Source organism: Hoplias malabaricus, chromosome 3 (assembly GCF_029633855.1).
Source record: "Hoplias malabaricus isolate fHopMal1 chromosome 3, fHopMal1.hap1, whole genome shotgun sequence".
In the NCBI taxonomy this organism is placed as follows: Eukaryota; Metazoa; Chordata; class Actinopteri; order Characiformes; family Erythrinidae; genus Hoplias; species Hoplias malabaricus.
The window spans coordinates 41,349,551-41,372,293 of NC_089802.1; the positions used below are offsets into that span (position 1 = coordinate 41,349,551).

Below are 22,743 nucleotides of genomic sequence, written 5' to 3' on the forward strand. Positions count from 1 at the left end.
ACATGTTCCAACATCTAGTGTAAAGCCGTCTCAGATGAGTAGAGGAGGTTACTTCAGTCCGGGAGGGGGATTAAGAGGTACTTTAGACTTGCACTGTGTGTTTAGAAGGGCATGCTCTATTAGTCCTTAAGCCCTGACTCATCCCCTTTGTTTAGCTGAGTCTGTGCTCCTCTGTGTGGGCGCTCGTATCTGCGTCTGTGATCAAACTCACCACTGTGGTGTCATCAGAGAAGCTGACGGTGGAATTTGAGTCACGCTTGTAACAGTGAGTTGTGGGTGATCAGGAATGAACAGGAGTGGGCTGAGGACACCGGCCTGGGAGCTCCTGCTCTTCAAGAGACACTTTAAAACGGTCTACACCAATCAGCCATAACATTAAAGCCATTGTAGTTTTACAATTAGAGTGCAGTCAGCCTGTTGCTCTGCATACTTTGATAACTCCCTCAGAAGGCCACCACAGAGCAGGTGTGGTGTGGTGGTGGATCATTCTCAGGGCTGTAGTGACACTGACGTGGTGGTGGTGTGTTAGTGTGTGTGTGTTTCTCTGGTATGAGTGGATCAGACACAGTAAGCGCTGCTGGAGTTTAAACACTGTGTTCACTCTGTGAGAAACACCTGCCTCGTTGGTCCACTTTATTGATATAAAGACTGTGACAGATCTGTTGAGGCACAGGTGGTGGTAGTCATCTGGTCCTTCAGTCTACTTGTGGGGGGTCCTGAGCATTGAAGAACTGAGTGAAAGTGTGCTAATAAAGTATGCACAGCTACAGATGGAATACACTCTCTAATTATAGAACTAGAAAGGGCCACTTTATGGTCAGTGGGGTTGATAAAATAAACATTGAGTGTAGAAACTTGGAGCTTGCCCTCTGCTGTAGCATTAGCTTCTACTCTTTAATGGTCCAATATACCCCAGATTTTCTAACATTTACAAGAGGATTTGATTGCATTCAGCAGCTTTTTGTTGTGGGCAGACTGTTTCATCCAAATGTTTTGCTCCAAATGCTCCTGGTCAAATAAAATAGAAAATAGACATACACCTTCGCTGCGAGGAACAGAGCAGAGTTCCCTGTAGAGGATCATTTCTGTAAAGGAATGAAGGAAGCAAAAAAACGACTGAGTGAACAGTGCAGCCATTGAGCTTTTGAGTGGTTCAGTGCAAGTAGTTGACCTCTTCATGCTCCACCGACAAACGCGTTCTCTCGTAGCTGCTGTTGCAGATAAGACAAGCTTTACAGGACCCTGGCAAAACCTCTATTCAGCCAGAAGAGAAACTGTGGCACACTGTTTAAAAAAGCTCTGAGTTCAGTGTGTGTTGTTACTGTTGAATGCTGTTGCTTCTGAAAGTATTCAAAAGGCCATAAGCACGAATTTGGATGAGGGGCGACTAGGGGCAGGAGGAATGCCCCCTCTCAATTTTTGAGTTTGCAGGAGATACTTTTGGAGGGTTGTAGGGTTGTTATTGAAAAAACTTGTATAGCTTAAATTATTAATAATTCAGAATACGTTTAAAGGCAACATAAATGATTCTGGTGGATCACTGTTGCCACAGCAAAAACAAACTCCCCCTCATGTTTGTTTTCATTCCGAAGCTCAGCATCTTTTAAGGTGGTACAATATGTCTTAGTAAGAAACTGACTGTAGCTTGTGTGTGGTTGAAGTTTTTATTCACTGTTTTTATTACCACTTTCATGAAAATTTTGTTGTCAGAGTCGATTCCACCTTAAATCATACATCTGAAACAGCATGAATAAGTCAGTGTTACCCACCTATGGAGCAGGAATAGAGCAACATCCTCATCAAGTTTGTGCTTTTCAACATTTTGATGTCTCTCTGCCATCCAAAATTGTTTAGATTCCCCTTCTCTGTCTGTTTGAGGACGGTCAGAGTTCTGGCAGTGGATTTAGGCACCACACAAATCTTTATCTCTAACTGTCAAGGATTAATTTATCCCCAGTTTATGGGGCATTTTGTCATCTCCAGATCCAGTCTTTCAGTGAGTGACTCTCCCTTGATTGCACACAGTGCCAATAGCCTCAGGAAGTGGAGGCGAACACCTGCTTCCTCCGACACACAAGGCCAACACATCGTACTTTCCCTCTTCTGCTGATGCAATGCAACTGAACAGTTCAGTGTGTCAGAGGAGAGTGCAGTCTTAGTCACGTCCAGATCCATGTTCACACCTGCTGAAAGACACTCATGCTACCCAGCACTAAGGGCAATGATGGGGGGAGGACATGCTGTCTTTCCCACCCAGAAAAATTGTGCTCTCTAGGACAGCTGAGGCTTCAACTGGATTTGAATCTCCTGGGAGCTTCACTTACATATGGCACTTTGCCACTGAATATTATCCGCTCGGCTTAATGCACATTTCCCTGCTCGCTTTTCCACTACTGCAGCTCCCCCACGGAATATAGCGGCATTTTCCTTGTTGTTCATCTGGTTCTCACTGGAGTTTTTCGCCGGCTAACGATCCAAGGAGCATTACTTTAGGAACTACTGATGTGAGTTGTATAAAAACATAATACATCTGCTGTAGCTGCGGATGTAGAGATTTTACAAGCGACTTGTTTGTGCTGGAGGTCTGCATTTCAGCGTGTAAACAAGTCTCTCCGAGCAGTCAGTACTCTGCAAGGTTTGCACATTTTGCTTAGTTCCTACTTGGCTCACTTTGTAACAAGTGCGAGCTGGGACTAAAAAAGTACCCGGTTTCTGTGACCAGGACCAGATTTGCTCAATGGAAATGCAAAAGAGCCAAGTCGAGTAGAGTCCATGCAGTGGAAAAGTGCAATTTGTTTTACATTAATATTGATGCCCAGGCTCCCAGCAATGGTCCATGCACTTCACTTTGTGTCCATACAGTCAGTATAGATAGTTTTTATTTGTAACTTGTCTGATCAAGCTAAAGTGCATTGAGGCAAACTGTCAGTGTTGTTTCTAATCAGCTTTTTGACATAACGCAGCATGAAGCAATTTTAAACCAGAAACTCTACAACTCCTGATTTGGTTTAATCAAATTCCGGTTGAGTTTACATAGCCCTTATTTTTGGTAGCACAAAAAAAACGTTGTTATTCTGCACCAGCAGCAGCTACAAAAAGAGCACATTTGTAGGCAGAGCATGGATGGAGCAGGGAATAAAGACAAGTAATTGCTTTTCAGATCATTGAGTTCTCAGGTATTTGAGAAATCCATGTTCTTGACTCTAATAGTGGAGTATTTCCTTTGAAGTGGAGAGTTCCTGTGGACAGAAGCTTAAAACACCATCGATCCAGACGAGTCGGACTAGACGCCAGAGTGTAGACTCCCTCAAAATGATCCTATTCTTGGAGTACTTATAGATTTTATTGGTTAAAATCTCTGTTGTTAGCCAAGGTCTGGTGTGTGTGTGTGTGTGTGTGTGTCTTAAGGAATCTGTGTGATGTAGAAACTGAAAGTTGGGTAAATGCTTTACACTGTGTGTATGTGTTATCATCGACATTGTCATCAACGTTTAAATGAACAAAAGTGACTTATTTCACTATTGTGTATATATCCAAGTGAGTGTGTGTTTGCCCTATGATAAGGGTTACAGACAATGAATGAATGAATGAATGAATGAATATACATCCAAGTGAAACAGGACGATTGGGCGGGCAGTAATATGAACATGATTTTATCTATTGAGATTTGATTGGATGGTGAAAAGCCTGTGTTTCCGAAGTGTTCAACTCTTTTTCTTGAACCGATTCTTTAGACATGCTCATTTACATGAACTGTCTGATTCAACTGATTCAGGTTCATTTGCTCCTTTTTTGGACTCCTAGAGTTTATAGGACATTAATTAGGCACAATTTGTTCAGTTTATCTTTAGTGCAGATGACTATGCACTGAGGGGCTGTTGTATCTGTCAGACAGAGTGTTCAGGTGAAACCCAATGCCACGCTCAGTGTGATTCGTGAGTCAGTTCGTCCTGAAGTGCCTGAGACAGAACCATGTATTGTCTCTTATCTGATCCTCCTCAAAATTTGAAACAATTGAACTCAGCCGGCTTGTAACTATGGTGTTTTTGGGCAAGGGGTAGGGAAAGACCAAACACACATTACTGTATTGACCACAAGCTAGTTCACTGTTCTCACTGATTGGAGCGGATGTATGCGGTTGTAACGGATGTATGCGAGTGTAGCGGATGTATGGGGGTGTAACAGATGTATGTGGGAGTAGCGGATGTTTGCGGGTGTAGCGGATGTATGCAGGTGTAGCGGATGTATGTGGGAGTAGCGGATGTATGCAGGTGTAGCGGAAGTATGCAGGTGTAACGGATGTATGGGGGTGTAGCGGATGTATGCGGGTGTAACGGATGTATGCGGGTGTAACAGATGTTTGCGGGTGTAGCAGATGTATGTGGGTGTAGCGGATGTATGCGGGTGTAACGGATGTTTGCGGGTGTAGCGGATGTATGCGGGTGTAGCGGATGCATGCGGTTGTAACGGATGTTTGCGGGTGTTGCGGATGCATGCGGGTGTAGCGGATGCATGCGGTTGTAACGGATGTATGCGGGTGTTGCGGATGTATGCGGGTGTAACGTATGTATGCGGGTGTAGCGGATGTATGCGGATGTTTGCGGGTGTAGCGGATGTATGCGGATGTAACAGATGTATGCGTGTGTGGCGGATGTATGCAGGTGTAACGGATGTATGGGGGTGTAGCGGATGTATGCGGGTGTAACGGATGTATGCGTGTGTAGCGGATGTTTGCGGGTGTAGCGGATGTATGGGGGTGTAGCGGATGTATGGGGTTGTAGCGGGTGTAGCGGATGTATGCTGCTGTAAGGGATGTATGGGGGTGTAGCAGATGTATGCAGATGTTTGCGGGTGTAGCGGATGTTTGCGGGTGTAACAGATGTATGGGGTTGTAGCGGATGTATGGGGTTGTAGCGGGTGTAACGGATGTATGCGGGTGTAACAGATGTTTGCGGGTGTAGCAGATGTATGTGGGTGTAGCGGATGTATGCGGGTGTAACGGATGTTTGCGGGTGTAGCGGATGTATGCGGGTGTAGCGGATGCATGCGGTTGTAACGGATGTTTGCGGGTGTTGCGGATGTATGCGGGTGTAGCGGATGCATGCGGTTGTAACGGATGTATGCGGGTGTTGCGGATGTATGCGGGTGTAACGGATGTATGCGGGTGTAGCGGATGTATGCGGATGTTTGCGGGTGTAGCGGATGTATGCGGGTGTAACAGATGTATGCGGGTGTAGCGGATGTATGCAGGTGTAACGGATGTATGGGGGTGTAGCGGATGTATGCGGGTGTAACGGATGTATGCGTGTGTAGCGGATGTTTGCGGGTGTAGCGGATGTATGGGGGTGTAGCGGATGTATGGGGTTGTAGCGGGTGTAGCGGATGTATGCTGCTGTAACGGATGTATGGGGGTGTAGCGGATGTATGGGGGTGTAGCAGATGTTTGCGGGTGTAGCGGATGTTTGCGGGTGTAACAGATGTATGGGGTTGTAGCGGATGTATGGGGTTGTAGCGGGTGTAGCGGAAGTATGCAGGTGTAACGGATGTATGGGGGTGTAGCGGATGTATGTGGGTGTAACGGATGTTTGCGGGTGTAGCGGATGTATGCGGGTGTAGCAGATGTATGCGGGTGTAGCGGATGTATGCGGGTGTAACGGATGTATGCGGGTGTAGCGGATGTAACGGATGTATGCGGGTGTTGCGGGTGTAGCGGATGTATGCGGGTGTAGCGGATGTATGCGGATGTTTGCGGGTGTAGCGGATGTATGCGGGTGTAGCGGATGTATGCGGGTGTAACGGATGTATGCGGGTGTAGCGGATGTTTGCGGGTGTAGCGGATGTATGTGGGTGTAGCGGATGTATGCGGGTGTAGCGAATGTATGCGGATGTTTGCGGGTGTAGCGGATGTTTGCGGGTGTAACAGATGTATGGGGTTGTAGCGGATGTATGGGGGTGTAACGGATGTATGGGGTTGTAGCGGGTGTAGCGGAAGTATGCAGGTGTAACGGATGTATGGGGGTGTAGCGGATGTATGCGGGTGTAACAGATGTTTGCGGGTGTAGCAGATGTATGTGGGTGTAGCGGATGTATGCGGGTGTAACGGATGTATGCGGGTGTAGCGGATGCATGCGGGTGTAGCGGATGCATGAGGTTGTAACGGATGTATGCGGGTGTTGCGGATGCATGCGGGTGTAGCGGATGCATGAGGTTGTAACGGATGTATGCGGGTGTAGCGGATGCATGCGGGTGTAGCGGATGCATGAGGTTGTAACGGATGTATGCGGGTGTAGCGGATGTATGCAGGTGTAACGGATGTATGGGGGTGTAGCGGATGTATGCGGGTGTAACGGATGTATGCGTGTGTAGCGGATGTATGGGGGTGTAGCGGATGCATGAGGTTGTAACGGATGTATGCGGGTGTAGCGGATGCATGCGGGTGTAGCGGATGCATGAGGTTGTAACGGATGTATGCGGGTGTAGCGGAAGTATGCAGGTGTAACGGATGTATGGGGGTGTAGCGGATGTATGCGGGTGTAACGGATGTATGCGGGTGTAACAGATGTTTGCGGGTGTAGCAGATGTTTGCGGGTGTAACGGATGTTTGCGGGTGTAGCGGATGTATGCGGGTGTAGCGGATGCATGCGGTTGTAACGGATGTTTGCGGGTGTTGCGGGTGTAGCGGATGCATGCGGTTGTAACGGATGTATGCGGGTGTTGCGGATGTATGCGGGTGTAACGGATGTATGCGGGTGTAGCGGATGTATGCGGATGTTTGCGGGTGTAGCGGATGTATGCGGATGTATGCGGGTGTAACAGATGTATGCGGGTGTAGCGGATGTATGCAGGTGTAACGGATGTATGCGTGTGTAGCGGATGTTTGCGGGTGTAGCGGATGTATGGGGGTGTAGCGGATGTATGGGGTTGTAGCGGGTGTAGCGGATGTATGCTGCTGTAACGGATGTATGGGGGTGTAGCAGATGTATGCAGATGTTTGCGGGTGTAGCGGATGTTTGCGGGTGTAACAGATGTATGGGGTTGTAGCGGATGTATGGGGTTGTAGCGGGTGTAACGGATGTATGCGGGTGTTGCGGGTGTAGCGGATGTATGCGGGTGTAGCGGATGTATGCGGATGTTTGCGGGTGTAGCGGATGTATGCGGGTGTAACGGATGTATGCGGGTGTAGCGGATGTTTGCGGGTGTAGCGGATGTATGTGGGTGTAGCGGATGTATGCGGGTGTAGCGAATGTATGCGGATGTTTGCGGGTGTAGCGGATGTTTGCGGGTGTAACAGATGTATGGGGTTGTAGCGGATGTATGGGGGTGTAACGGATGTATGGGGTTGTAGCGGGTGTAGCGGAAGTATGCAGGTGTAACGGATGTATGGGGGTGTAGCGGATGTATGCGGGTGTAACAGATGTTTGCGGGTGTAGCAGATGTATGTGGGTGTAGCGGATGTATGCGGGTGTAACGGATGTATGCGGGTGTAGCGGATGCATGCGGGTGTAGCGGATGCATGAGGTTGTAACGGATGTATGCGGGTGTTGCGGATGCATGCGGGTGTAGCGGATGCATGAGGTTGTAACGGATGTATGCGGGTGTAGCGGATGCATGCGGGTGTAGCGGATGCATGAGGTTGTAACGGATGTATGCGGGTGTAGCGGATGTATGCAGGTGTAACGGATGTATGGGGGTGTAGCGGATGTATGCGGGTGTAACGGATGTATGCGTGTGTAGCGGATGTATGGGGGTGTAGCGGATGCATGAGGTTGTAACGGATGTATGCGGGTGTAGCGGATGCATGCGGGTGTAGCGGATGCATGAGGTTGTAACGGATGTATGCGGGTGTAGCGGAAGTATGCAGGTGTAACGGATGTATGGGGGTGTAGCGGATGTATGCGGGTGTAACGGATGTATGCGGGTGTAACAGATGTTTGCGGGTGTAGCAGATGTTTGCGGGTGTAACGGATGTTTGCGGGTGTAGCGGATGTATGCGGGTGTAGCGGATGCATGCGGTTGTAACGGATGTTTGCGGGTGTTGCGGGTGTAGCGGATGCATGCGGTTGTAACGGATGTATGCGGGTGTTGCGGATGTATGCGGGTGTAACGGATGTATGCGGGTGTAGCGGATGTATGCGGATGTTTGCGGGTGTAGCGGATGTATGCGGATGTATGCGGGTGTAACAGATGTATGCGGGTGTAGCGGATGTATGCAGGTGTAACGGATGTATGCGTGTGTAGCGGATGTTTGCGGGTGTAGCGGATGTATGGGGGTGTAGCGGATGTATGGGGTTGTAGCGGGTGTAGCGGATGTATGCTGCTGTAACGGATGTATGGGGGTGTAGCAGATGTATGCAGATGTTTGCGGGTGTAGCGGATGTTTGCGGGTGTAACAGATGTATGGGGTTGTAGCGGATGTATGGGGTTGTAGCGGGTGTAACGGATGTATGCGGGTGTAACAGATGTTTGCGGGTGTAGCAGATGTATGTGGGTGTAGCGGATGTATGCGGGTGTAACGGATGTTTGCGGGTGTAGCGGATGTATGCGGGTGTAGCGGATGCATGCGGTTGTAACGGATGTTTGCGGGTGTTGCGGATGTATGCGGGTGTAGCGGATGCATGCGGTTGTAACGGATGTATGCGGGTGTTGCGGATGTATGCGGGTGTAACGGATGTATGCGGGTGTAGCGGATGTATGCGGATGTTTGCGGGTGTAGCGGATGTATGTGGATGTATGCGGGTGTAACAGATGTATGCGGGTGTAGCGGATGTATGCAGGTGTAACGGATGTATGGGGGTGTAGCGGATGTATGCGGGTGTAACGGATGTATGCATGTGTAGCGGATGTTTGCGGGTGTAGCGGATGTATGGGGTTGTAGCGGGTGTAGCGGATGTATGCTGCTGTAACGGATGTATGGGGGTGTAGCGGATGTTTGCGGGTGTAACAGATGTATGGGGTTGTAGCGGATGTATGGGGTTGTAGCGGGTGTAGCGGAAGTATGCAGGTGTAACGGATGTATGGGGGTGTAGCGGATGTATGTGGGTGTAACGGATGTTTGCGGGTGTAACAGATGTATGGGGTTGTAGCGGATGTATGGGGTTGTAGCGGGTGTAGCGGAAGTATGCAGGTGTAACGGATGTATGGGGGTGTAGCGGATGTATGTGGGTGTAACGGATGTTTGCGGGTGTAGCGGATGTATGCGGGTGTAGCAGATGTATGCGGGTGTAGCGGATGTATGCGGGTGTAACGGATGTATGCGGGTGTAGCGGATGTAACGGATGTATGCGGGTGTTGCGGGTGTAACGGATGTATGCGGGTGTAGCGGATGTATTCGGATGTTTGCGGGTGTAGCGGATGTATGCGGGTGTAGCGGATGTATGCGGGTGTAACGGATGTATGCGGGTGTAGCGGATGTTTGCGGGTGTAGCGGATGTATGTGGGTGTAGCGGATGTATGCGGGTGTAGCGAATGTATGCGGATGTTTGCGGGTGTAGCGGATGTTTGCGGGTGTAACAGATGTATGGGGTTGTAGCGGATGTATGGGGGTGTAACGGATGTATGGGGTTGTAGCGGGTGTAGCGGAAGTATGCAGGTGTAACGGATGTATGGGGGTGTAGCGGATGTATGCGGGTGTAACAGATGTTTGCGGGTGTAGCAGATGTATGTGGGTGTAGCGGATGTATGCGGGTGTAACGGATGTATGCGGGTGTAGCGGATGCATGCGGGTGTAGCGGATGCATGAGGTTGTAACGGATGTATGTGGGTGTTGCGGATGTATGCGGGTGTAACGGATGTATGCGGGTGTAGCGGATGTATGGGGGTGTAACGGATGTATGCGGGTGTAGCGGATGTATGCAGGTGTAACGGATGTATGCGGGTGTAGCGGATGTATGCGGGTGTAACGGATGTATGCGGGTGTAACGGATGTTTGCAGGTGTAGCAGATGTATGCGGGTGTAGCGGATGTATGCGGTTGTAACGGATGTATGCGGGTGTTGCGGATGTATGCGGGTGTAACGGATGTTTGCGGGTGTAGCAGATGTATGCGGGTGTAGCGGATGTATGCGGTTGTAACGGATGTATGCGGGTGTAACGGATGTATGCGGGTGTAACGGATGTTTGCGGGTGTAGCAGATGTATGCGGGTGTAGCGGATGTATGCGGTTGTAACGGATGTATGCGGGTGTTGCGGATGTATGCGGGTGTAACGGATGTATGCGGGTGTAGCGGATGTATGCGGATGTTTGCGGGTGTAGCGGATGTATGCGGGTGTAACGGATGTATGCGGGTGTAGCGTATGTTTGCGGGTGTAACGGATGTATGCGGGTGTAACGGATGTTTGCGGGTTTAGCGGATGTATGTGGGTGTAGCGGATGTATGCGGGTGTAGCGGATGTATGCGGGTGTAGCGGATGTATGCAGGTGTAACGGATGTATGGGGGTGTAGCGGATGTATGCGGATGTATGCGGGTGTTGCAGATGTATGCGGGTGTAACGGATGTATGTGGGTGTAGCGGATGTATGGGGTTGTAGCGGATGCATGCTGCTGTATGGGGGTGTAGCAGATGTATGGGGTTGTAGCGGATGTATGCGGGTGTAGCGGATGTATGGGGGTGTAGCGGATGTATGGGGTTGTAGCGGGTGTAGCGGATGTATGCAGGTGTGACGGATGTATGGGGGTGTAGCGGATGTATGGGGGTGTAGCGGATGTATGGGGTTGTAGTGGGTGTAGCGGATGTATGTGGGTGTAGCGGATGTATGCGGGTGTAGCGGATGTATGGGGTTGTAGCGAGTGTAGCGGATGTATGCGGGTGTAGCGGATGTATGCGGGTGTAACGGATGTATGCGGGTGTAACGGATGTTTGCGGGTGTAGCAGATGTATGCGGGTGTAGCGGATGTATGCGGTTGTAACGGATGTATGCGGGTGTTGCGGATGTATGCGGGTGTAACGGATGTTTGCGGGTGTAGCAGATGTATGCGGGTGTAGCGGATGTATGCGGTTGTAACGGATGTATGCGGGTGTAACGGATGTATGCGGGTGTAACGGATGTTTGCGGGTGTAGCAGATGTATGCGGGTGTAGCGGATGTATGCGGTTGTAACGGATGTATGCGGGTGTTGCGGATGTATGCGGGTGTAACGGATGTATGCGGGTGTAGCGGATGTATGCGGATGTTTGCGGGTGTAGCGGATGTATGCGGGTGTAACGGATGTATGCGGGTGTAGCGTATGTTTGCGGGTGTAACGGATGTATGCGGGTGTAACGGATGTTTGCGGGTTTAGCGGATGTATGTGGGTGTAGCGGATGTATGCGGGTGTAGCGGATGTATGCGGGTGTAGCGGATGTATGCGGGTGTAGCGGATGTATGCAGGTGTAACGGATGTATGGGGGTGTAGCGGATGTATGCGGATGTATGCGGGTGTTGCAGATGTATGCGGGTGTAACGGATGTATGTGGGTGTAGCGGATGTATGGGGTTGTAGCGGATGCATGCTGCTGTATGGGGGTGTAGCAGATGTATGGGGTTGTAGCGGATGTATGCGGGTGTAGCGGATGTATGGGGGTGTAGCGGGTGTAGCGGATGTATGCAGGTGTGACGGATGTATGGGGGTGTAGCGGATGTATGGGGGTGTAGCGGATGTATGGGGTTGTAGTGGGTGTAGCGGATGTATGTGGGTGTAGCGGATGTATGCGGGTGTAGCGGATGTATGGGGTTGTAGCGAGTGTAGCGGATGTATGCGGGTGTAGCGGATGTATGTGAATGTATGGCTCAGGCTCAAGTTTGTGAGTTTGCTGGTGCATGAAGTGAAGGAGAGTTTGTAGCTGACAGACAGACGGCAGATGGAGTGACTGAGTGTTTCCTCAACCCAGTTCTTCCTGGAGCGGTGAAGAGGGAGGAAGTGAGAGACTGATGTGGTGCTTGGCAGACTGTCTAAGTGTAAGCATACAGTGTCAGTCTGGGGCCACTCCGTTATTCCGAAGCCACCAGCAGCTTCTGTGATTGATTTGTGAATGTCCTCTTTTTGTGTCTATTTAATTTTCTCACTGCAGGCTTCTTTTCTTTAGCTCCACATCCTTTCACACCCAGAGGCTTGCGGTGTTGTCTCACAGTGGAAGGTTGCAGAGAAACACTTGTGGATGTGTTCAGAGCTGAAGCGAGAGAGGAGCTGTATTTTCTCCTGGTTTTCAAAGATGAAAGTAGCCTACAATTTGCGGTTAAGAGTCTCATTTTCTGTGTCAGTCTTGCCCCTTGAATGCCCCCTTCTGTTTGCAAGTGGCTTATTTAATAAGCTCACAAACCTCTTTAAAGGACATCACAGAGCCTCCTCCAGCTTGGACAACTCCTTGCATGAACCTTCCTGAGGTCTGCGATGAACCATGACGCCAAGCACCATTCCAGTCATGAAATTATTGGGTCTTGCCTGGAAGCAAAGTGGTTTTCATTCACAAATCGTGAAACGTGCTGGAGTACATCAGTTCCATCTTTTGGCCACAGTTCTGAGGAGAATCCTTGGGGATTTTTGCAGTTGCTGGTCGGCCCATAAGACAGTCATTCCTTTTTGCCAGTCATTAACATCTGCATTAAAATCTGCATTTTTCACAAATCGAGTAAGTCATTCACTGCACTGTACCACCTCTTCTCAGTCTATGAATCCTGCTGCATGTATTTATAGACGGATCACCCTTATGTAGTGCCATCTACAGGAGCTTGAAATTACTGAAATTACTACCGCCTTAAACGTGAAAGGTGCCTAATTTGTCTGTCTGGGTAGCTGACCTAATCACACAAATACATCCTGAAAATGAGTAGCTTGTCTTTAATGGGCATTTTGACTGGACATCTAATAACTGAAGGGTGGTCTTTGGGTTCTGCCCAGTACTGAATATGTGTGTGTGTTTGTGTGTGTGTGTTTCCTGTCTCTGAGCCAGAAGAGCAGCCGCCTCTTAATCCTCCCATTTGCACGAGGAGTGTGACAATGAGGGCGAGTAACCTGACCCTCCTCTCAGCACTCTGCTCTGACTCTGACACATTGATAATGGAGACCTGCTAATGACATCCTCCAGCTGCCTACACACTCACTGCCCACTTTCCCCTCCCTCCCTCCCTCTCCCTCTCCCTCTCTCCCTCTCCCTCTCCCTCTCTCCCTCTCCCTCTCCCTCTCTCTCTCTCTCTCTCTCTCTGTCTCTCTCTGTTTCTCTCTCTCTCTCTCTCCATTCATTGGCCTTGTTTATACACAAAAGAATAGTTTGATAGAAACGTGAATCTTTTTTTCCTGCTATTTTTTTATTGTTCATAACATTCGTGAAACTTTTAAATGGAAACCCAGCTTCTCTCTGTAGTTACATTTTTACACTCTCTTTCAATCCTGCCTCTCTCTCCCTCTCCAACTCACTCTCTTTCTGACTCTGCCTGTGAGCTCTGTCAACTCCCATCCTCATCTCTCTATCTCTCTCTCTCCTGATTCTGTCTCATTCCTCTTAATGCTCTTCCTTCTTTCTCCCTCCTCTTTCCCTCTCTTTTCTCTCTTTGAAACCACCCCCCGCCCCCATCTCAACCCCTTACTTCCTCCTCCTCACTCCCTCTCCCCCTCTATCTCTGTCGCTATGTGTATCACTTGCCTTATCTTCCTCCTTTGCTCCTCTTATCTCTCGGACGATCCATCTCTCTCTTACTTTATAGCTCCCTCTATTTCTCTCTGTTCTCTTGCTGTCAAAGAACTTCCCTCCATCTCTCTATCTCCTTCTCCCCCTCCCTCCCTCGCTCCCCCCTAACCCCCCCCCCCCCCCATCCCCATCCCCCATCTCCTCTCTCCTCTTCTCTGTCTGACTAATGTTGCCTCGTAGCTCTTTGCGGTCGGCTCACCCTCGCGCCGCTGGTTTATTTACACCGCGTTTTAATGGCCTGAGGGAGCACATGAGCTACGATGACACGCTACAGTGACTCGAGGCGCATTCTTAACAAGCCGCTGAGCGAAGAGAAGGAGAGCGGGAGGGAGGGCGATAAAAAAAAATGCACTTTTCTTTTCCCACAGCACTTTTTATTCCGTTTGTTCCTCGTCTGTGAACTTGGAGACGACGCTGGATTTCAAGTGAATAGAGAAAGATAAAAATGTACTTTTGGAGACCAGGCAGAGTTGTTCTTGGTGGAAAACCTTGTAAAGCATGACCCGGTGTCACTGCTCAATTGTGTAGTGTTCAAACACATAAAGAAACAATGTGTGCAGTGTGAAGTGTTATGACTAAAGTGACAGTCACGTAGTGTGTCCAAGGCATCAGGGTCAAAATATGACCTGCAGAAGTCTCTTCTGTTAACTACAAGAAAATGACTGGGGGTCTTGTGGAGTCACTACTGGCGTGAGCCACGACTAAACAGACTTAAGATATTACATATAGTTGTTTTAATCGGAGGGTAAAGATGTCTGAAGAAAATGTCTGACTTAAGACAGCTGTCCTGAGCAGCTTACACCAAACAAACATGATGAAGGGAGAGCTGGTGAACTCTTGTGCTTTAAAGTAACGCCGGGTAATATTTCTACATTAAAGTCACAGTTTCAAACTGATTATGCTGCTTCACTGACCTGTAATATGAAGAATGGAGCTTCTGTTTTTGCCACTCCAGGCTCAACACTGCAGAAGCTGCACTTTGTAAGTTTGTGGAAGAGGTTAGGAAACACCCCTTAACTGCCAGTCATTAACATCTGCATTGTGACCCATTTTTCACAAATCGAGTAAGTCATTCACTGCACTGTACCACCTCTTCTCAGTCTATAAATCCTGCTTTAGGTATTTATAAACGGGAGAGCGGGTGAACTCTTGTGCTTTAAAGTAACGCTGGGTAATATTTCTACATTAAAGTCACAGCTTCAAACTGATTAAGCTACTTCTCTGACCTGTAATATGGAGAATGGAGCTTCTGTTGTTGCCACACCAGGCTCAGCACTGCAGAAACTGCACTATGTAAGTTTGTGGAGGAGGGTAGGAAACCTCCCTTCACTCCTCCCTCCCTACCCATTTGATGTGAGGACTGTGCTGTAAAAGTGAATTACACCTGGGGGTAGCCCAGGAGTAAAAATACCTAATCTTACCTAGTGTTCCTTTAATTCAGACGTTGGAGGTTTCTGTGACTGCAGCAGTTGTTTGGTGTAAGGCCAAGATTGGAGTGTTTTAAGAGTTCATCTTGTGTTTATTTCCTCAATAAAATGGCAGGTTGTTAAGGGAGAATTAGCTTGGTAATTGCTGTAGTTATGAGTAACACGCTCAGACAGAGACACAGAGAGGGAGAGGCACTCATTGAAACTCATGACCAGACGCTTTTATTGACCACTGGAATTTAATGATAGGTGTTAGGTGAATGGATTCATAGCAGCAGTTTTGTGTGTGTGTGTGTGTGTGTGTGTGTGTGTGTGTGTGTGTGTGTGTGTGTGTGTGTGTGTGTTTGTGTTTCAGACGTATCACTCTGTGCAGGAGGTGTTGGTGTCTTTTGGGAGAAGGGTGTTGTGTTATCCACTCTACCGACACTTCTCTCTCATCACCGCCGCCGTGAGGGACGCAGCTCACATCTTCCAGTGCGGTGAGTTTTCACATACTCTCTCTTTATCTGTCACTCTCTCACACACACTCTCTCTCTCTCTCTCTCTCTCTCTCTCTCATACTTACCTCAGGCTTCCCTTCCATCATCACTCTCTCTGTCTCTGTCTCTCCCTCTTTCTTCCTCCTACTTCCTGTCTCTCATTCACTCACTCTGTTTCTTTCTCTCTCTCTCTCTCTCCCCCTGTCTCTCACACACACACACACAGCAGGACTCTGTCACATTAAAACCGTTGAGTGCTTTTCAAACAGCGCTAAGGTTTGGGTTGAGGGTCGAGACCTTAACGTGACCCGCTCTTTGCACCCTGAAAGTTTGCCTTTCTCTCTCTCTTTGTTCACCCTTTAATCCCTCGCTCCGACTCTAATGAGAACAGAGCCCCCCCCCCCCCCCCCCACACACACACACACACACACACTCTCCTTCAGCTCTCCAGCTCTTATTCTTAGTCACAGACATGACAGACTGCTGGCTTGCCCAGGGACACAGACGTTAACATCCAGCTTTATTTTTTTTACTTCTTTTTTTTTCACAGCACCACTGAGATTGATGAAGCGGTAGATTTAATGTAGACTGCAGTAAACAGAGCAGGAGAACACATCGAAATCTGTCTATCTCCTGCCAGAGAGGGAGGGCTAAAGGCATCTCCCCTGACGGGAAAGTCAACAGATCCAGCTGCTTCTGACGGAGAGAGAGAGAGAGAGAGAGAGAGAGAGAGAGAGAGAGAGAGAGAGAGATCAACATCAAAAAAGGAAAGAGAGAGGGAGTGAGGAAAACAAAAAAATTGAGGGGTGAAAACAACATAGAGAAAATGGGAGCGTATAGAGGAGAAAGGGAGAGAGAGAGACAGGGAAGGAAGCAGGGATAGAGGGCTAGAGAGAGAGACTGTGCAAATACATTAAGGATGTGTGTGGCGAGATTTATGCGGCGCGTGTTGGTTTTAAAGCTTGTAAATGATAGCGATTAAAGGGCTTTTAGCTGCTGGATTAACTCGGCTGGGGCTCATTAGGAGCAGTTGCTCGAGGTGAACACCTCACTGCACTGAGAGCAGCCTCGGACGAGCTCTTTAACTCCCTGACTCCTATTAACTCCTAAATAACTGACCACTTCTCTCTCTCTCTTTCTCTCCCCCCCCCTCTCTCTCTCTCTCTCTCTCACCCCTCTCTCTCTCTCTCTCTCTCTCTCTCTCACCCCTCTCTCTCTATCTCTCTCCCTCTCACCCCCCCTCTCTCTCTATCTCTCTCCCTCTCACCCCCCCTCTCTCTCTCTTTCTTTCCCTCCCCCTCCCTCTCTCTTTCTCTCCCCCTCTCTCTCTCACCCCTCTCTCTCTATCTCTCTCCCTCTCACCCCCTTCTCTCTCTCTCTCTATCTCTCTCCCTCTCACCCCCTTCTCTCTCTCTCTATCTCTCTCCCCCTTTCTCTCTCTCTCTCTCCCTCTCACCCCCTCACTTTCTCTCTATCTCTCTCCCTCTCTATCTCTCTCTCCCCCCTCTCTCTCTCTCTCACCCCCCTCACACTCTCCCTCTCTCCCCCTCTCTCACATCATCATTTCATCAGAGATCATCACAGCTGATTTGTACATGTCGAGTTCAGAATCACTCTTTTATTTCGTAAAAAAAGATTGGTGGGGGAGGTATACAGGGAGTGGAAGAGGGAGACAGATAGCAGGGAGCTAGGAGTGGGGAAAAGAGGGAGAGAGAGGAGAGAGCAGAAAGGTACACTGACATAGGTGGGAGAGACACAGAGGTTGAAAAATGTAGGGAGAGAGAAAGAGGAGAGCAGAGAGGTAAAAAGATACAAGTGGGAGAGACCAGAGAGGGGAGAGAGAGATGGAGTGAAAGAAGAGAGAGCAATCAGGAGAAAGGGGAAAGAATGATACAAGGGTTTCTGAGATTCAGGATCCAGAATTAATTATCCATCACTCATACCTGACTTTGCTAATAATCTTGTGGCCGAATTCCATTAAATCCTCCTAGAAATGTTCAACATCTGGCCTAAAGCGTTCCCAGATCAGTAGAGTGCTGGGTGTAGAGGGAACGTTGGATGAACAAAAACCATTTGGCCTTTTAGATTATGATGACAGTGCTCAAAAATAAAGGGAATCATGGGATTAAAATTCTGCAGCAGATATGTCGAGTGGAGCCATACTTTCAGAGGAGAATCACCAGGAGAGCCACATTTACAACAGATCTCCAAACACCTGCTTCCTGATCGTTCCTGTGTTTCTAAAGTCTAGTTATTACAGCATGATGCAGACAGACACAAAAAAGAGTGATTTCCCAGTGAGATATGAGGCTTTATTTTAATTTTTTTTTAAGGGTTAACCAAGCAGCAGCGTACTCTCTCTCTCCCTCTGAGAACTGACGATGAGTTCGTTGTTGAAGACACGAGCAGAGCCTCTTACTCGGTTCATTCCCCTCATCCCGCCGAGTCGTTCCAACACACTGCTTTGCTCTTTGCTTTCCACATGTACAAGCACCAGCGCTAAACTCGGCCGTAATGAAGCGTACCAACTGTACCAGCAATCTGCAGTTTCCTGCCGGAGCGCTCGCTGCTTCATTACGCCGTAACACCTCGCTAATTAATTCGCGGCGGAAATCCGATTGGACGTGTGCTCTCAGAGCAAGTGTGCGCTCCAATCAGAGCCACTTCATTTGAGCTTGAGAAAGCAAACAGTGGTAGGTATCAGGAAAACAAACCCATTAATGGTGTCGTGGTTGGGGGGAAGCAGGAGGAGATGTGTGTGTGTGTGTGTGTGTGTGTGTGTGTGTGTGTGTGTGTGTGTGGTGTGGGGGAGGTGGGCTGCGCAGAGGAAATGAAATCTGGGGTAAATATTTGAACAGCCCTTGAGCGGCATGTTTGGTATTCTGCAGGAGAACGCTCAGCGACTAGGGACCTGTGGAAGGGATGCTTAAGACTTTGGCAGTGTTTGTTAAATATTTTCACCCCTGCCCAGGATGCTAAACGCTAGACGAAGATCTCCGGGCGAGCGAGGTTTAATTAGTGCCTAAAAATGCAAAGCTAAGTATTAATAGTATTCTCAGAGTGTTCAGATACAAGATGAAGGAAGCATAGATGTGCACTAGCTTGCTTAACAACATCTGAAATGCATCTGGTGTGAAATGTGCAGTGGCAGATGAGCTACTGTCACTGACTTTCCATCTACTTTCCATCTACAAGGTGTACCAAGGAGATAGGTGTGTCTAATGGCGCGTTTCACCTGCATGAAACCTGTTCGACTTGAATCTGCTCAGTTCTTTGGCTTTGCCTCTAGCTAAATCAGGTCTCTGGTCCCTGGAATGGGGTGCGAAGTGAGCCGTGTCAGTATTAAATGCGATGTGTATACCCTGCAGAGCACTGATTGGCCAGAGAGACCTCTCAGTTCCTATGTTCCTATGTAATGCAGAGCTCCAGCACAATTTAGCCACTTGTAAAATCTCTCACAGTTACAGCAGCTTTCACGTTGGTCTTTATTCGACTCACAATGACAGCTCATATCATTACCTCGAGGCGTTTAGAAGAGGTTCGAATGCTCATGAACCAGTGGCTGACAAAAACCCTCCAGCGAGAGCAGGACGTGCAAAAGGGAAAACTCTGCTGATGTGTGAGAACTGGGGCACGGAGCCATGTTCAGTCCAAAGACAAAAATCAAAAACAACACCTGAATACACAATGAGTAAGCAGTGCTTAACATTAAGGGCGCTTTTGATGTGGTTTTGAAAGCCTGTGGTTCCTATCACAGACAGGACGTTGTGACGTCACAGGCTCCATTCCGTGGGGAAGCTGTGCTAGGAAAAGCGAGTGGAGCCGATCTCATGCAGTGGAAAAGCACCATACCAGAGTGGACACATGGTTTAAAACTCCAGCAGCACTGCTGTGTCTGATCCACTCGTACCAGCACAACACACACTAACATGGCACCACAACATCAGCGCCACTGCAGCATTGAGAATGATCCACCACTCAAACCATACCTGTCTTTGCCTTGATACACGGTCTCTGTGCTGGGTGGTTCTTTTGGCCGTATGTTATCAGGCCACGTCCCAACTGAAGGTCCATAGCATTGTTCTGTATTAGAACTGTGTAATGGTTGACAGTTGGGCAGTGTCTGACCACGATAACACTTCTACACGCTTTTCTCCCTGTCTCTCTCTCTGGTCCGTATCCCTGCTGACTCTGGTGCATGATTAACTGTCTCAGCTTGTCATCAGAGTCCAAACAAAGCCCAGTGCTCTGGAGCATGCCAGCCATTCTGCCCCCTCTGGAGAGCTCATGAAACAATAGCTCTCTTTTTTTTGGTCTTCACGGCAAGCTGGAAAAAGAGAAAAGGCTTCAGACTCACTGCAGAGTAGTAAGGCGGGGACACTGAGTTACTGAGGAAAGCCTTTGGATTTCAGAATAAATGGCTAGGGACAAAGAATTACTGAGGAAAAACACAATGAATGGGGGTAAGAGCATGGACGAGAAAGAGAGTGTTAGCCCCCTGCAGTTTCTCCCTGCACGTCCTCCTGCTGGAAGCCGCAGCCCTCGCTCTTTTTTTCCTTTTCTGCCGCTAAGAGCCCCTGCTTAAACGGGAACCAAATGTTTGTGTAAGGCTTTCCTCAGTGCTGGAGCACTGTTTGTTTTCGCAGGCGGCTGGAATGTCTCCTCCGGCTGCCAGGCCGTTCTGTGGGCGGCCGGAGTATCCTCACGCTCTGCTAGCCGCTATTCGCCGAGCCCCAGCGCCTCGCGCTCAGGGGAGATATTTTTACACCTCCTTCAAGCGGCCGATGTCATGTCAACAAACATCACGGCTTGAACTCTCCAGCCCCGAGGTGTGTGCTCGTCTCCTCATGTGGGGCCCATCTGCTGGAGGGAATACTCTCTAATCTCTCACCGGCAAACCCCGCCACTTGCTGGGCTCAATTTCTTTCTTTTGCCCTTCCTCGCCTCGTTGTTTACAAACAGCAGTACTCTTAGCCATGCTCAGCCGCCGTCCACTTCGTTTCCCAGAATCTCAGACGACAAGCTTTTACACCCCCCGCCCTGCAGGCTTCTCAGTGACCCGTGTAAACAGGCTCCACTTTATTGTCCACTTGTAGACTAATCCGCTGAACTCTTTGCTCTATTCCAGGTAAAGCTTGTGTCCTGAAATGCCTGCTGGCCATCCATAAGATCTTCAGAGAGAACGAGCCAGCCTACATCCTTAACGACCTCTACATCACCGACTACTGCATTTGGATCCAGCGGGTCAAGTAAGTTCACGTAGCCTCCTTTTGATGTGGCTGGGCTGAAAGTTTGGGGTAACTCAATTAGATATCGCAGTGGGAGAGAGGGTGGGTTTGTAATTAAGGAATGAATAATGTGAAGCGGCCCAAAGCTAATTTGCCCGGGTCAGTTTGGAACACAAGCTTTGCGCAGTATGCCGTCAGAGAAAGTCTCGTTTTTTTGTTGTTGTTGTTGTTGCAGTGTAACTTATGAATTAAAACTTGGCTCGCAAAATGGCCCAGGCACCATCTGGACCTGTCCTAGGGCTGCATGCAGGAAACAGGACGGAAAGTTCAAATGAGAATCATTTTTCATCTGTGCTTGATCCAATCTGGGTTCAAAGCCTGCGAAGTGATCGTCTGCTGAAAAGAATTATAGCAGCAGACTTTTAAACAGCTTTTATAAAATAGTTGGGTAAATATTAAAGGAGGTCTGTTCCTTTAAATGATAATGAGCCTGTTCACTCCAAGTGAACAAGTGATTTTTTTATTTTTCATCCTATGCCCCTCTTAAGAAATTCCAGCAGAGATGTTTTATCAGATGTGCTCTTATGGATGCAATTTTGTCCGTCAACAAATTACTGTTAGAGCCAAAACTAGAGCAAAAACAGCATTATCTCTGTTTTTCAGTATTTTCCAGGCTACCATCAGTGTGGTTTTGATCCAGTTTCTCTGTGAAGCATTCCAGATCCCATCTTGTTTGCTGAACTACTTTGTTTGTTTCTGGCTAATTCCAGCTTGTTTAGCTGTTCCAGCATCAATGCTTCCGATTGGCAATCTCACTTCGAATCAGTGACAAGCCCAGATAATGAACTGCTTTCAATTTCTTAGCCAATTCGTTCTTCCAGGTCATCTTCAGCAGGTTTGCTATCTGTCCGCTTATCTGACCTTCATACCTTTAACTGGGCATTCTCAAGATTGCCCTCCATGTTTGGAATTCTCTCCACCCACACAGTACACTCTTCAATTTCATCTCCATATTCGGATCTAGTTTTAAATCTAATCTGCTCTCACTTGGCTATGAGCTACCTCAGATTTTATCTGACACCCACCTGCATCATTACTGAAAATGTTATGTAATACCAGTGTTTTATTATTATTATTATTGGGCGGCATGATGTTACAGCAGGTAGTGTCGCAGTCACACAGCTCCAGGGACCAGGAGGTTGTGGGTTCGAATCCTGCTCCAGGTGACTGTCTGTGAGGAGTGTGGTGTGTTTTCCCTGTGTCCGTGTGGGTTTCCTCTGGGAGACTGTCTTTGAGATGTGTGCTGTGTTCTCCCTGTGTCTGCGCGGGTATCCTCCGGGTGACTGTCTGTGAGGAGTGTGGTGTGTTCTCCCTGTGTCTGTGTGGGTTTCCTCCAGGTGACTGTCTGTGAGGAGTGTGGTGTGTTGTCTTTGTGTCTGTGTGGGTTCCCTCCATGTGACTGTCTGTGAGTAGTGTGGTGTGTTCTCACTGTCTGTGTGGGTTTCCTACGTGTGACTGTCTGTGAGGAGTGTGGTGTGTTCTCCGTGTCTGTGTGGGTTTCCTCCAGGTGACTGTCTGTGAGGAGTGTGGTGTGTTCTCCCTGTGTCTGTGTGGGTTCCCTCCAGGTGACTGTCTGTGTGTAGTGTGGTGTTTTCTCGCTGTGTCTGTGTGGGTTTCCTCCGGGAGACTGTCTGTGAGGAGTGTGGTGTGTTCTCCCTGTCTCTGCGTGGGTTCCCTCCGGGTGACTGTCTGTGAGGAGTGTGGTGTGTTCTCCCTTTGTCTGTGTGGGTTTCCTCCGGGTGACTGTCTGTGAGGGGTGTGGTGTGTTCTCCCTGTGTCTGTGTGGGTTTCCTCCGGGTGACTGTCTGTGAGGAGTGTGGTGTGTTCTCCCTGTGTCCGTGTGGGTTTCCTCTGGGTGACTGTCTGTGAGGAGTGTGGTGTGTTCTCCCT

The 22,743-nt window shown here is 48.8% G+C and overlaps 1 protein-coding gene across 2 annotated transcripts in view; it reads left to right on the top strand.

Annotated features, from left to right (window-relative positions):
• Window positions 1–22,743, top strand: part of shq1 (SHQ1, H/ACA ribonucleoprotein assembly factor) — a 74,877-nt gene that overhangs the window by 40,243 nt on the left and 11,891 nt on the right. For both annotated transcript variants that reach the window (XM_066665430.1, XM_066665431.1), the window contains exons 10-11: window positions 15,442–15,565; window positions 20,694–20,814. In XM_066665430.1, coding sequence (XP_066521527.1) covers window positions 15,442–15,565; window positions 20,694–20,814 — 245 coding nt within the window. The remainder of the gene's footprint in view (window positions 1–15,441; window positions 15,566–20,693; window positions 20,815–22,743) is intronic.